Below are 16314 nucleotides of genomic sequence, written 5' to 3'. Positions count from 1 at the left end.
TCCCGCTGCACACCTGAGCATCCTCCAACTGGTGCACTACGTCGGGTCCGAGCACCACCGTTTTTAAGGCATCGGATGGCGGTGGCCACTTACCGGACATCTACCGCTGTCCTGCTCGCTATGTCCTGCGGCAGTGTCCAGCCCAAGCCCCCGGCACCCAGCACGTCCCTGACCCTGGTCACCCTCGCCGCCACGGCCCTCCCCTCCGACAGCCACTTGAACCCGCGAGTACGGAGGTGCGGATTCCTGAGCAATGGCTCCCTGACGACAGCCGCTACACCAGCCGGAGGGTAGGCGCGACGCGATTCCACCATTTTCCAAACAGTGATCAGGTCCTGGTAAAAGACAGGCAGCGTCTTGAGGGTGACCTCCAAACAATCACGGTCGACGAACAAGAGCTGCGTGTCATAGTTGAGGTTACGCACCTGGCGGGAAAAAATACGTCACCAGGGCGCGCCACCTAGGAGGAGGCTCGACGTAAAAGGTATCGCTGAGAGGTCTGAAGGCGGAACGTCGCAACCTGGGTGCGGACGCACACCAGCGACTGACCGTCCTCCTCAATAGGGAGACTCAGAACCTGTGCAGCAACCCAGTGCATCTTTTTGTCCCAGAAGAAGTCGACCAACGTTCTCTGAATGTCAGCGACAAAGCCAGGAGGAGGGACCAAAGTAACCAGCCAGTACCACAGCAGGGCGGCCACCAGCTGGTTTATGACCAGCACTCGACTCCTGTAAGATAGCACTCGGAGCAGTCCTGTCCAGCGGCCTAGGCGAGCCGAGACTTTGGCCACCAGCTCCTGCCAGGATTCCTCAACTGGGCTGAGGTAGACCCCCAGGTAGAGGAGATGGGTGGTACTCCAGCTGAACCCCCGTAACTCCTCCGGCAGAGAGTCTACCCGCCACGGACCGACCAGTAGTCCAGAACATTTGGCCTAGTTTATCCTGGCGGAAGACGCTGCCGAGTACACGGCCTGGCACTCGCGCATCCTCCCCAGGTCAGCTGGGTCGGTGAAAGCGAGGAGCACGTAGTCTGTGTAGGCTGAGAGGACCACCCCCGTGCCTGCGCCACGCAGAACCAGCCCCGACAACCACCTCCGCAAGAGGCGCAGGAAAGGCTCCACGCACAGGGAATACAGCTGGCAGGACAGGGGGCAGCCTTGACGCACTCCTCTCCCAAAGCGAAGGGGTGCCGTCAGGGACCCGTTAACTTTAACCAGATGCTCTCTGCGGCGGCGTACAAAAGTCTGATCCGGGCGATGAACTGCGTCCCGAACCCGAATGCCCGCAGAGTCCTGAGCAGGTACTAGTGATTGAACCTGTCGAACGCCTTCTCCTGGTCGAGAGACAGGAAGGCACTCGGCAGACCAGCCCGTCGACAGAAATGGATCAGGTCCCGGACCAGGTGGACGTTGTCGTGTATCCTCCGGCCCGGGACCGTGTAGGACTGGTCCGGGTGAATCATGTGGGCCAGCACGGAGGCCAGGCGAGAAGACAACACCCTGGCGAAAATTTTGTAGTCCGTGCTGAGAAGGAAGACCGGATGCCAGTTCTTCAAAGAACGAAGGTCCCCCTTCTTTGGCAGCAGGACGATGACCGCTGTGGGCCAAGAAAGGGGCAGCTGTCCGGCATTTAGAGACTCCCCCAGGACCTGTGTGTAGTCGTTCCCCAGAACGTCCCAGAATGCCCTGAAGAACTCCACAGTCAGCCCGTCCAGCCCCGGGGTTTTGCCCCTCGAGAGCCGGTAGAGGGCGCCGGTCAGCTCCTCTAAAGTGACTGGAGCATCGAGCCTTCCGGCGTCCTCCGGGCTGAGCTGTGGCAGGTCCTCCCACAGAGCTCTGCGAGCATCCTCGCTGGACGGATCTAGAGAGAACACAGCCATGTAATAGTTCCGGACGTGGGCCCTGATGCCCTCGGGATTAGAGACGAGGGACCCGTCGTCAGCCAGCAGCACAAGGAGCTGATGGGTGCCACGCCTTTTTTCCAGCGAGTAGAAGAAGGGGGGAGCCGCGGTCCAGGTCCTGGAGGAGCTGGATCCGCGACCTCACGTACGCGCCCCGAGCCCTGACAAGCTGCAGGTCCCGGAGCGCGGCCTTCTTCTCTTCGTACGCTCGCGCAGGGCCGGGTCCGCGTCGGGCTGACCGAGGCGTGACTCCAGGTCGAGCATCTCCCTCTCCAACTCCCTGATCCTGGATTTCTGCCTCTTCATCGACCCCCCCCCCCTCGCATACACCTGACAGAAGACGCGGACGTGAGCCTTGCCCACATCCCACCATAGCCTCTGAGGGAAGCTTCTTTGCTTCCTTCTTCAGCCGGCCCAGAAACGACGAAACAAGTCCCGGAACCGCTTGTCCTCCAGCAGCAGGTTGTCAAAGTGCCAGTACGCGGAGCCGAGCCTGGCGCCGAACGGAAGGAGTTCCGCCCACACCAGGTGATGGTCGGTGCATGACACCTGCTGCGTGGAGGCCTTTGGAAAACAGGAGGCGTACACCCGCGAAGCATACAGACGGTCGATTCTGGACGCTCCGATCCTTCCCCTTCTCCCCCCCCCCCCCCCTCCATGGTTGCCTGTAAATTGGGGAATAGATCGACTTTGTCTTCGATCTTGAGTAATCTGTGCACGATTGAAGGCATGAATGTGGAGCGGGATCATGGCACCTGACAGTTACCTCACTGCTCTTGCTTGCAGCACCCAACCATGTGAGACCACATTCTCTCCACAGCACCCACCTTTGTATATGGTAATTGGTGCAGCCTGAGAGATCAGAGGGTACGGTACTGGAAGCAGCCGCAGCCACCTCCATGGTACTGCTGAGTGCTGGAGCTGCTGGCCTCAAATTAGCTCTAGATCAGGAAAAATGCTTAACCATGTCCAATTAATTGCCTAATGGGCACAATATCTGATACTTATTTCTTCTAAGAGTCAGCACAGGTGTCTCTGCACAGTGGCAGGCAATGCACGAAATGCTTTGTGAAGATTTCATCCTATGAGTGTGAGAGAGCTGGGTACACACAGATTGTTCCTCCTCTTCTCCTCCTCCCTCCCCAAAAGCCCACCCATATATTGGATCAGGAGAGAAGGGAAACCCAAGTTGAAAATTAATTGCTTCTGACTGCCTACACTTCTGTGTGAATTCCACCAAGCTCATGGTGTGCCCCACTAGAGGTAAAGGTACCCTAACTCCTTAGCTTGCTCCAGTCCTTCCTTCATGATCTGGACTTGGAGCTGAATCAATCTGTCAAACTCTGCTGCTTACAGGTAAAAGGGCAAAAAAGGTCTTCATTATTTAGCTCTGCTGCTTGGCACTTTATAAAGGTCACTTTTTTGTGATTTACTCTTTTTTTAAAAAAAAATTATCAGCTATTGCTTTATTGTTCTATGTTTTAAATTGCTCTGCAGCTCTTTTATGTTTTTACATGTTATTTTTTTTCTTTGGCACAATATTAAATATCAATGTCAAAACTAGATTCAGGCTGCTGGGGAATCAAGTACTCACAAGCTGTCTGAGTACTTTATGGAAGGCTAGCAGAAAGGATTTTCTTCACTCTCTAATGCAAGTGAGTAGTTTTAGCTCAGCATGTCTGGCAGTATCTGTACCGAGAGAAATAAAGGTCATTTGGTCAGAACTAGTGACGATTGTAGACCTGAAGTGTTGACTCTATTTCTCTTTCTATAGATGCTGTCTGGCCTACTGAATATTTCCAGCAGTTTCTGATCATATTTCTAGGATTTAAGTACTTTGTCCTTTTATGTGTTCCAAAATCACCGAAAATATTCACCTTGTCTGGTTTTATTTAATATTATTTTGAGGGTGTTAATCTGGCTGTCAACCTCAACGCCCACATCCATGTTATAATTGGGGAGAGGAGGATCAGCTTTGTACTTGCGTTATTTTCCTTCAGTTCAATTTCCAAAGGGTACACTCAAATATTCCAGAGAAATGCTTGTGGCCCTATTCTGATCAATCTTTCCTTACCTAGGGAAAATTCAGAGATCAGAAAACATAACTTCTGGGAAGAGGATACTCCTTTTAAGTTAGCTAGTGAATGTTCAACTATTTTGGTGAACTTACCAAATGTTGGAGTAGGTAACACATCATTTTTGTGGATAAAGACTCACGGCATGAGGAAGTGCAGCCAACAGAGTTACATAGTTTTTCTTTACTGAATAACATATTTTAGATAATTACTGAGTTGCTAGATGCTTTTATTTTGAGGCATGACTGACTTGAAGTTTTAAAAATTCATTGTTGCAGCCAGTGGGTCCATCAACAAGTAACTCACATTGTGAAAGTGAGTGTTAAAAAGCCCTTGCTTTTTTTATTTATTCATTCACTCATGGGACTTTGGCGTCGCTGGCTGGCCAGCAATTATTGCCATCCCTAGTTGCCCTTGAGAAGCTGGCAGTGAGCTGCCTTCTTGAACAGCTGTAGTCCACATGCTGTAAGTTGACCCATATTCCAGAGAGAGGGCATTCCAAAATTTTGACCTAGTAACAGTAAAGGAATGATTTTTTTTTAAAACCAGGTCAGGATTTCAGTGGCTTGGAGGGAACTTGGAAGTGGTGGTGTTCCAATGTATCTGCTGCCCTTGTCCTTTGAAATGGAAGTGGCCATAGGTATGGAAGGAGCTTTGGTAAATTTCTGCAGTGCATCTTATAGATAGTACACAGCGCTGCTACTGAACGTTAGTGGTGGAAGGAGTAGATAAAGACCATTCCCTCTGTGACTGCTTGGTCAGGTCCACGCCCCCCCTAACAACCCACCCTCACGTCCTGGCAACTTCCCCTGCCACCACAGGAATTGCAAAACCTGTGCCCACACCACCTCCCTCACCTCCATCCAAGGCCCCAAAGGAGCCTTCCACATCCATCAGAGTTTTAACTGCACATCCACTAATATCATTTATTGTATCTGTTGCTCCCGATGCGGTCTCCTCTACATTGGGGAGACTGGACGCCTCCTAGCAGAGCACTTTAGGGAACATCTCCGGGACACCTGCAATCAACCACACCGCCCTGTGGCCCAACATTTCAACTCCCCCTCTCACTCTGCTGGGGACATAGAGGTCCTGGGCCTCCCTCACCGCTGCTCCCTCACCACCCGACGTCTGGAGGAAATACGCCTCATCTTCTGCCTCGGAACACTTCAACCCCAGGGCATTAGTGTGGACTTCACCAACTTCCTCATTTCCCCTCTTCTCCTCTCTTCTCCTCCCCTCCCCACCTCACCCCCCCACCTCACCCCAGTTCCAAACTTCCAGCTCAGCACTGTCCCTATGACTTGTCCTACTGCCTATCATTCTTTCCAACTATCCACTCCAGTCTCCCCTCTGACCTATCACCTCCATCCCCACCCCCATTCACCTATTGTACTCTATGCTACTTTCTCCCCACCCCCATCCTCCTCTCATTTATCTCTCCACCCTGCAGGCACTCTGCCTCTAATCCTGATGAAGGGCTTTTGCCTGAAACGTCGATTTTCCTGCTCCTCGGATGCTGCCTGAACTGCTGTGCTTCTCTAGCACCACTCTAATCCAGACTTATGTATGCAATGCCAATCATGCAGGCTGCTTTGTCCTAAATGGTGTCAAACTTCTTGGAGCTGCACCATCCAGGTAAGTGGGGAGTATTCCATTACACTCCTAACCTGTGTCTTGAAGATGGTGGACAGGACTTGGGGAATCAAGCTGTCTTCCTAGCCTCTGACCTGCTGTTGTAGTCACTCTGTTTACGTGGTGAGTTCAGTTGAGTTTCTGGTAAATGGAACCCCTCAGGCTGTTTGTGAAGGATTGAGTGATGGTAACACCACTGAATATCAGTGGGCAGTTCTTAGATGATATCTCATTCATGGATGTGGCAGGAAGAGCCTATGTCTGATTTGTTGGTTGTGGGATTGCTTAGCTCTGCCTGTGACTTGTTGCTTATGCTGTTTGACATGCAAATAGTCCTGTTTGGTTGACATCTCATTTTCAGGGATGCCTGCTACTGCTCCTGGCATGCCCTCCTGCACACTCCACTGAAGCAAGTTTGATCCCCTGGCTTGATAATTGTTGAGTGAGAGATAAGCTAGACCATGAAGTTACAGATTGCACTGAGGTTCAATTCTGATGCTGTTGATGGCCCTCAGCATCTCATGAATGCCCAGTCTTAAGCTGCTGGATCTATTTGAAGTCTATCCCATTTAGCACAGTGATAGTGCCACATAGCACGATGGAGTGTATTGTCAGTGTGAAGACAGATAGTCATCTCTTCAAGTACTGAATGATGGTCATTTTACCAATATTGTTGTGGACAGATGCATTTGCAGCTAGCAGATTGGTACAATTTGAGGTTAAGTGTGGTTTTTCTCCTCTTGTTGGTTTCTCCCTCTGCCTACCACTGACCCAGCAGCTGACTTTGTCTTGTGTCTGCTGGTTATTCCTTTTTAAGGAATTGTTCCGTCTTCCAGTGATAAGAGAACAATTTTTATTCATAGATTGTTCATTGATTTTTCACTTCTGAAAGATGCTGCGTCATATTGAGCATTTGGGTCCTAGCTATTCAGTCACTTACAGTATATTTATCTTTTTAAATTTTTGAACAGACCCTCCAAACGTGCACATCATTGGCAATCTTCCTTTCAGTGTTTCAACACCTCTCATTATCAAATGGTTGGAGAATATTGCAAATCGTAATGGACCGTTTGTCTTTGGGAGAACACAGATGACACTAACATTTCAAAAGGAGGTTGCAGAGGTAGGTTTTGAATTTATTTCTGTGCTTAGAAATAAAGCATTTGCTGCTTGCATATTGAGATATCGAACTGAGTATCTCGGATCCTTAAGTGTGCTTGTAAACAACAATGCAGGAGATCACAACAGGTTAGGCAGCATGCATGGTGAGAGAGCAAGCTTACATTTCAAGTCTAGATAGCTCTTTGTGATCTGCTGTGATCTCCTGCATTTGTTGTTTACAAGCATTAAACTCCCTTGAACTAAGAAATGGAGCCAAGCATGTTTATTACAGGATGTGGGACAGTTATATTTAAGCTACATGAGACCAATGTATAGAGTGCTACAACTGTTCCACATACATGACACCCTAGCACTGAATTCAAGAAAACCAGACTGGGGCATCCAGTCAGAGCTCCAGATCTGTCTCACCATTTGAGATTTGGACTTCGGGCTGGGGACGTTAGTGATAACACATACTGTGCAACTAACTAATTGGAGAATACTAGAATAATGTAAACCAAGTAGAGAGAAATTTTGGGAGAAGATCAGATGTAATAATATTCACATAAATCTTGACAATGCAACTAATCACATGAACCTAACATCAAATGCAGGAGATCACAGCAGGTGATGAAGACCTATCTAGACTTGAAATGTAAGCTTGCTTTCTCACCATGGATGCTGTCCGATCTACTGTGATCTCCAGCATTTGCAGTAATTTGGCTCCTACTAAGATTAATGCCTTCCTGTTCCACTGAATATGCCTTCAGGCATTCTCGCAATGTAAAATCTTGGATGGTCTGTTTCTCTAATGACCGTGGTTACTGAATTTCTGCCCCTTAACCTAACCCTCTGTTCTGGCTTTAAGGTTGACAAAATTTTGTCTTCTGTCTAAAGCTGTACCGACTCTGCTTCTTTTTGCTGTGGCTTTGTTCTAGTTCCTTTAAGTTCATTCGGTCTCGAGGCTATATTTGGCCTGAAATTGTTCTGCAACTAGTACATTTGTTTTTAGCCTCCTGTTTATTAACAATTCTGGCTATTCAGTGATGGTGTCCTGTAACTAAGCAGAGTAATTTCCAATCTGGATTCTTAAGAGTTCTCAGTGACTTCATGACCTTGGCTGTACTTTCTGCTTCTCTGTTTGAGTAAGAATCGAGTGGAGAACATGTCGCCTGGTTGATGCCGACCTCCAACATAAACAACATGAAATTCTTTTTGACGAATTGTCTATTTTCCAATATTAATTCATCTGGGGAACCATGTATTGTACAGATCCTTTTCAGTGCTCTGATCAGTGCATGCCCTGGCTGAATGAAGTCTTGCCGATTCGATTCATCCTGAATAATGGCTCACTCCTGCTAAATACATCTTCCCTTTAAAATTGAGCAAATCCATTTCTCGTTCGTTCCATGCCCTTTGTGGAAATCTTGATGAAATCATTGGTTCTGTAGGCTCTTGGCTGTGTATGGCACATTTGACATGAGGCAATGTAGTCCTATATGCCTAGCCGTCACACTGATTGTTGTGTTCTTGTTCTGCACTTCATGATACCTAACTGCGAAATGCAGACAAATGGGACTAGTTCAGTTTAGGGTGCCTGGTTAGCAAGGATGAGTTGGGCAGAAGGGTCTGTTTCTGTGCTGTGTGACTCCCTAAATATCCAGCTGGAGTTTCAGTAGGATTTCTCTTCACAATGAACTTTGGTATTAAATATTCATACACCACTATGTCTCCTATAATTGTTCAGTGTAGATTCTGTTTCTGGAAACATCTCTGGACTTGGTCTTCCGGACTATATTTCAACCTCCCTGTAGGCAGTATTTATTTCGAATCTCTACAGTGTGGAAACAGGCCCTTCAATCCAACAAGTCCACACCAACCCTCAGCAGAGTAACCCACCCAGTTCCCTATATTTACCGCTGAGTAATGCACCCAACTTACATGTCCCTGAACATTGTGGACAATTTAGCATGGCCATTTCACCTAACCTGCACATCTTTGGGCTATTGTCTGATGTTTGTGCACTCCTTGTTTAAATTTTCGAGCTACATAAATTTGTCTAAGTTTTCTCCAGCTGTTGGTTATCGCTGTAAACTCTTCTGCAAGAAAGTTTTAATATTTTGCTCGATCCATTTCTGTTCTTGAGAATGCATCTGTATTTGTGCCTGGCCTACATCATAGACTAAATCATGTTTGTGCCTTGTCAGCCTAAGCCTGAATCTTTGTTTGCATGGAGCTACTTTTTTGAGACTTCTTTCAATCTCGATGTGGAGATGCCAGTGTTAGACTGGGGTGTACAAAGTTATAAATCATACAACACCAGGTTATAGTCAACAGGTTTAATTGGAAGCACTAGGTGCTCCTTCAGGCGGTTGTGGAGTACACAATTGTAAGACACAGAATTTATAGCAAAAGTTTACAGTGTGATGTATCTGAAATTATGCATTGAAAAATATCTTGATTGTTTAAGTCTCTCATCTGTTAGAATGACCATGATAGTTTCACTTGTTTCATATGTAAATCACAAAACTCTTTTTAGAAGTTACATTCTCAGGTTAACTTTAACAATAGGTGTCAGCCAGGTAAGATGTTGAAGTTGTTAGTCCCCTGTGTTCTGTTGTCTGTACCATAATGTTTAGATTGATTCTAATGTAAAAAGAGTTGACAGTCTTACAGGGATTCATGCAGTTTTTGAACAAAGTACAATGTAACTCTGCAAGTACAAATTCACCCCACAAAGGTATATGTGCAAGTGGGTTTGTGTGTGTGCGTGTGGGGTGGGGGTTGAGTGTCTGTGAGAGAGAGTGTATATGTGTGTGAGTGTAAAGGGGTCTAGGTCAATGAGAGAGTGTGTGTAGTGTGATGGTGGTCACCTGTAGTGTGACATAGCCCTCCCTATGGGTACCGAACTTAGCTATCAGCCTCTGCTCGGCCACGTTTCGCTGCTGCCTGTTCCGAAGTCTGCCTTGGAGGATGGTCAGCTGAAGGTCCGTGGTCAAATGTCCTAGATCGCTGAAGTGTTCTCCAACTGGAAGGGAACCCTCCTGTCTGTTGTTTGTTGTGCAGTGCTCATTCATCCGTTTCTGTAGCCTCTGCTCGGTTTCCACAATGTACCATGCCTCAGGACATCCTTGCCTGCAGCATATAAGATAGACAACGTTGACTGAGTCGCATGAGTACCTGCCACATACATGGTGGGAGGTGCCCCCATGCGTAATGGTGGTATCCATGTCCACACTCCAACATGTCTTGCAGGGTTGCGTGGAGTTGTCCTGAAAGCCGGGCAGTTTGCTATGAACAATAATCTGTTTGAGGTTTGGAGGTTATTTAAAGGCGAGCAGAGGAGGTGTGGGGAAGGTTTTGGTGAGGTGCTCCTCCTCATCCTCATTGATGATGTGTTGCAGGTTGCGAAGAACATGGCGTAGTTTTCGGCTCCTGGGAAGTACTGAACAACGAAGGGTACCCTGTCGTTTGCAGCACGTGTCTCTCTCCTGAGGAGGTCATTACCATTCTTTGCTGTGGCCTGTTGGAACTGGCGGTCGATGAGCTGAGCATTGTACCCTATTCTTATGAGGGCATCCCTGTGTAGTTCCAGGTGTTCGTCACGTTCCTCCTCACCTGAACAGATCCGGTGTACGCATAGGGCTTGTCCATAGAGGATGTCATTTATGTAAATGACTAAAAGAAGAGGGCTCAGCACCGATCCTTGTGGCACTCCATTGGTCACAGGCCTCCAGTCTGAAAAACAACCCTCCACAACCACCCTCTGTCTTCTACCTTTGATGCAGTTCTGTATCCAAGTGGCTAGTTCTCCCTGTATTCCATGAGATCTAACTTTGCTAATCAGTCCCCCATGGGGAACCTTGTCGAATGCCTTACTGAAGTCCATATAGATCACATCTACTGCTCTGCCCTCACCAATCTTCTTTGTTACTTCCTCAAAAAACTCAATCAAGTTTGTGAGACCCTTGCAGACATCAATCATGGCTAACCGTCTGGCAGCCAAGGGAATTTGGCCTCTGATCTTTGGGTATGCGTCCTCCAAGGCGGACTTCAAGATACACAACAACGCAGAATCGTTGAGCAGAGGCTGATACCTATGACAACAACCTCAACTGTAATCTTGGGTTCATGCTGTGCTACATGTGACCCCATCACATTATTCTGTATCTGTAAAATCAGTCATTTAGTTTGTCTCCAGCACGACCTTATTTTTAAATTTTTTTGTAATTATCTCTCTCAATCGGATTATAGGTCATCCCTTTGCTTATTCAGCTGTCAATACTTAACTCACTGTCTAACACACCTGGTCATATGCTGAGACTTTATTTCTTTAATTCCACTTAAACCAGTTATATGATCTTTTGATCTCTCTGCCCTTGATCTCCCTCTGTCTGCCTATGAACTCTCTGTCTGTGGTCTGTTCTCTGTCACTGCACCTGACAAAAGGGCTGCGCTCTGAAAGCTTGTGGTTTCAAATAAATCTGTTGGACTATAACCCAGTGTTGTGTGACTTCTGACTTTGGCAGTATTGAAGCAGGTACTTCTCTGTTGAATTTAAATTTTGTGCAAACCTTGTACCTTCACGTGGATATCCAGCATCTGTTTTAACACTCTTTCACCTTGTCTGGGAATGTTAATGTTTTCTTCTATATCATGAAAATTAATGATAGATGAGGTCCAAGACCTGAGCCTGCTTTACCCCTCTAGGTACTACCTGCCACTCAGGAAAAGATCAATTTGTTCCTACTCCTTGAGGACTGTTTCCTCTCTCTCAACTAATCGGTTTTAGCACCACCATTCCAATCCCATCTGATTTGAAATGCCCAGTTGATAATCAGGTTGAAGTCACCCAGAATTCCTGCTGTACCTCTATTACTTTTATCTCTAATTATCTTTTTTTAAGCCATCCCCAATATTACTACTACAATATGGGAAGCTCTGTGCAATCTCTACTATTGTTTTCTTTCCCTTGGTGTTTCTCAGCTCAGTCATCACAGACTGTACATCACCACAGCTAATATTATTATTTACAAAGGCAATAATTTCCTTTTTAATCAGCGGCACTATCCCACTTCCTTTTCCTTTTTTGTCTGCCTTTTCTAAAAATTGAAAATCCTGGATATTCCGTTCCCATTCCCAGGCACCCTGCAGATACATCTCTGTAATCTGCACTATATCAAACCCATTTAGATCTCTTGTACAGTTTGTCCATTTTGTTGCAAATTCTCCATGTGTTCAGTCACAGGCCTTAATGCTTGTCTTTTTACCATTAGTCCTGTTCACTGTGCCCCTGCTCAATTATAGTCCTTGAATTTATTGCCTATCTTCTTCTTTCCCATTCTGTCGTCTTATTTCAGTCCTTATCTTCCTGTCCTTTGTCTCCCTGTATACAGTCCTATCCTCCTTCCATTTTAATTTAAACCCTTCCTGCCAAAACTTGCAAATATATTCCCTCGGACATCAGTTCTGTTCTTTGCTTAGATCCAATCTGTCCAGCATGTACAGGTGCCACTACCCAAGAACCGATCTCAATGCCTGAGGAAACTGAAACTCTTCCCTGTAGCACTATCTCATCAACCACAAATCCGTCAGATATATCCTGCTATTTCTACTCTGACTAGCAAAATGTTCTGTAGGCACAAGGAGCAGGAGGAGCATACCATGGCCTTTAGTTTTCCTTCTATCTTCTAAACCTTTGACTTAAATGCATTGATTGCTCTTGAATTCGCACAATATTAATTCTAGGGCCCTTCTACTTTGGATCACTGAACTTAAAGCCCTTATATACTTTAAAACAAAAATAAGACTTTAAAACTATCAACACTAAAAACAGCATAAAAAGTATTAAAATCATATAAAACAATATGAAGATTAATAAAGTTATCCTTGCCTCATATTCTCTCTGGGAATTGTGACTTCAGCACCAAGGGTCTGCCTTGGGCTCATACCCTGGCTCACCACTGGCTCCCCAGCTCAATGCTTACTCTTATAAACTGAGAAATGCCTGGCTAACTGCTTGTTTTTTTAAAACCGTGAAGCTGATATTTCTAGTGTCAAGCATAGAGCTTGAATTGGGGCAGCACTCTCTCAACACTCATTTTTAGTTTTATTATTGTAAAAGGAACCATTTATATAGCTTTCTCTGTTTCCATCTGCAGTGTTGACTCCAAAGCCAGAAGCAAATGAAGCACTTACCTGGAGTGAGTTTGTAAAAGAAAGCTTGGACAGGGAGAAAACGAAAAACCTATCAGTCATGATTAAATGGCAGAGCAGTCATGATTAAATGGCAGCCGAATGGCCTGATTTCTGCTCCTATGTTTTACGGTCTTGGTCAGTATCTTCTGACTGGCAGGAAGGATAAAATGAGTCAGTGTTACAGTTTAAAATTGCTGCCTGCTGTGTTCCCCCTCAAAAGATGTAAATCACAACTAAATATGGAATGATTGATGGCTATAGTATCACTGGTGATGTCAATGGCGGGCTCTCAGCTAAAGGGCTGGAAAGTGATAATTGGAGTTTCTAGACTCTGGCTGTAAGGAGCTCAGGTCATGGCTTCTGCCCCTTTCTGGGAATGGGAAACCTTTGACCATCATTCAATGTTGCAATTGACTGCTTGATACTTACTTGAAAATCAAGGTGTTCTGAATGTCACTAGAGGGTTATTTATAAGAAGAGTATTTCAGACAGTTTCATTTTATTGGAGATTGATATCAGTCCTAGAGAAGATTGATGCTCTATTTGAACAGGAAGGAGTTAATGAATGGGCAAAATTGATGTATAGGAAGGCATTTAAACTTGGAAGTTGGGTTTGGGGAAAGGATGAGGAAGGCAGGATGAAAGCAGTTAGAAAGTACAAAATCGACAAAACTTGAAGCAAAGACACAAATTACAATGTGAAAAGTATAATATGAAAGAAAGATACAGTTGGGGAGGATAATCAAATTTAAACTAGTTGTAATCAGGGGAATAATTGAGGTAAACACTGTCATTAGATCCTCTCTTAATCTTCTGCACTCAGTGAAGTTCATGCCTAATCTTTGCAACCTGACTTATTAGTTTAACTCATGGCATCATTCTGGTTAATCTTCATTATTTCTATACAGAAAAGTATGCTAGTCTGATACAAGGATGGGTGATGTGGTATTGTAGAAAGACTAAGAATAGCAGTAGCCTAGTTAGCCTTTATGAGAAGCTGAGATACATGGATATTAAATAGAGGTGTTCAAAATTAGAAAACATAGAAACATAGAAAAAATACAGTGCAGTACAGGCCCTTTGGCCCTCTATGTTGTGCCGATCCAAGCCCACCTAACCTACACTAGCCCACTATCCTCCATATGCCTATCCAATGCCCATTTAAATGCCCATAACGAGGGAGAATCCACCACTGCTACTGGCAGGGCATTCCATGAACTCACGACTCGCTGAGTAAAGAACTTACCCCTAACATCTGTCCTATACCTACCACCCCTTAATTTAAAGCTATGCCCCCTCGTAATAGCTGACTCCATACGTGGAAAAAGGTTCTCATGGTCAACCCTATCTAAACCCCTAATCATCTTGTACACCTCTATCAAGTCACCCCTAAACTTTCTTTTCTCCAATGAAAACAGCCCCCAGTGCCTCAGCCTTTCCTCATACGATCTTCCAACCATACCAGGCAACATCCTGGTAAACCTTCTCTGCACCCGTTCCAGTGCCTCCACATCCTTCCTATAGTATGGCGACCAAAACTGCACACAATACTCCAGATGCGGCCGCACCAGAGTCTTATACAACTGCAACATGACCTCAGGACTCCGGAAGTCAATTCCTCTACCAATAAAAGCCAATACGCCATATGCCGCCTTCACAGCACTATTTACCTGGGTGGCAACTTTCAGAGATCTGTGTACATGGACACCAAGATCCCTCTGCTCATCCACACTACCAAGTATCCGACCATTAGCCCAGTACCCCATCTTTTTGTTACTCATACCAAAGTGAATCACCTCCCATTTGGTTGACCAGAGAGAAACTTTTCCAGGCAGGAGAATCAATAACCAGAGGATACAAATAAAAGAGCATTGGCAAAAGAACAAAGGGTATGGTGAAATTATTTTACCACATGAGTTATGATCAGAATTGTACTGCTTGAAAGGATAGTAGAAGCTGATAAAGTTGTAACTTCCAATGAAAATTAGACATAACTTGAGGATGGAAAAGTTGTAGGTGTATAGAAAACCTGAAAGTGGAACTGATTGGATAACTCCTCATAGGCGTAGTGACATCCTTGTAAGTTATAAGTTTCAATGACGGTGCAGAATTTGTGTGAGGCTTATTCCTTGATGTTAAAACATTTAAAGTCAAAAAAGGTATTTCTTTTGGTCAATTAAATCATGCCATTTTGAACTATGTCAATGACCATACATTAAGCATTTATAAGTTTCCTTCAATGAGAAAATGGACAGCATGGATGTTACTGGTCTTGTTTGAAAGCTGACAAGAGGCCCATGCTACCACTTTTTAGCCAATAAGCCAATCAGACAGTGTTGAGACAATGGCGGGCCTTCCCCTTGACTGAAGACCCTGGGCGGCAGGTCTTGCCACCTGAGGGCTGCTGACCAATCACAGGCCAGCAGCTCTTGTGCCACAGCGAAGGTGGTGGCTGCTGCAGGAAAAGCATCTACCAGGCTGCAGGTTAGTAATGGAGAAAGTGAGGACTGCAGATGCTGGAGGTCAGAGCTGAAAATTTATTGCTGGAAAAGCGCAGCAGGTCAGGCAGCATCCAAGGAGCAGGAGAATCGACGTTTTGGGCATGAGCCCTTCTTCAGGAATGAGGAAAGTGTGTCCAGCAGGCTAAGATAAAAGGTAGGGATCATTGGGAGAGGGATGGATTTCAGAAGCAAGTGCAGAGGTGGCATTTAGCAGGATCCTTTCTTTCCAATATCCATTTCCCACTCATGCCCTGAGTGCCCTTCCACTTGCCCGTCCCCCTACCCATCCTCAAATACCCCAGTGGTGAGAAGCTGACTGCCATACTGAAAAGCCCTTTGCCCTAGGTTCATACCAGTGTTGGGATGAGGACCTTAAATGATCATTAATTGGCTACTTAAGGGCCTCAGTTGGCACGATAGAGGGAGGGTAATTGTGGTGTGCAAGGTTGACCATGGTAAATAGTGGCAGAGGCATTAAAGCAGCAGCACCTGGGTATGCCATTGTAACCCCTAATGAAATGCTCTTTCTGCCTTCAAGCTCAGTCTCAGCATGAGCAGAAGGTTTCATCCAATGTCAAATGGAATTTGTTTTTAAAAACTAAATAATTATGCAAAAAATGTAATTATAGCTGCTTACCACGAGGAATTTTAGAATGATTAATTTAGTAATCAAAGTGTGATTTGAAATGTGGTGGAAAATTGTTCCAAAAGGAAGTGATGTTTGTGGACATTAAAAGGGAAGTAGATAATCCATTAGATATGATCAACTAATAGAAAGTCTTCACCATTTCTGTATGTCGCTCTTAGATCATTGAATAATTGCATTATGGACGTATAGGCCATAAAATTGATTCAAATGGTCTGCTAGAAATAAAACTGATATGTTAAATTAGCCCTCATTCTTC

General features: G+C 45.5%; 1 protein-coding gene across 6 annotated transcripts in view; it reads left to right on the top strand.

The window, feature by feature from the left end:
* Positions 1 to 16314, top strand: part of tfb1m (transcription factor B1, mitochondrial) — a 63301-nt gene that overhangs the window by 17095 nt on the left and 29892 nt on the right. For all 6 annotated transcript variants that reach the window (XM_072581049.1, XM_072581050.1, XM_072581052.1 and 3 more), the window contains exon 5: positions 6581 to 6732. In XM_072581049.1, the coding sequence (XP_072437150.1) occupies positions 6581 to 6732 (152 nt within the window). The remainder of the gene's footprint in view (positions 1 to 6580; positions 6733 to 16314) is intronic.

This window comes from Chiloscyllium punctatum, chromosome 11 (genome assembly GCF_047496795.1).
Source record: "Chiloscyllium punctatum isolate Juve2018m chromosome 11, sChiPun1.3, whole genome shotgun sequence".
NCBI classification, from domain to species: domain Eukaryota; kingdom Metazoa; phylum Chordata; class Chondrichthyes; order Orectolobiformes; family Hemiscylliidae; genus Chiloscyllium; species Chiloscyllium punctatum.
This window is presented reverse-complemented; position numbering and strand designations above follow the sequence as displayed.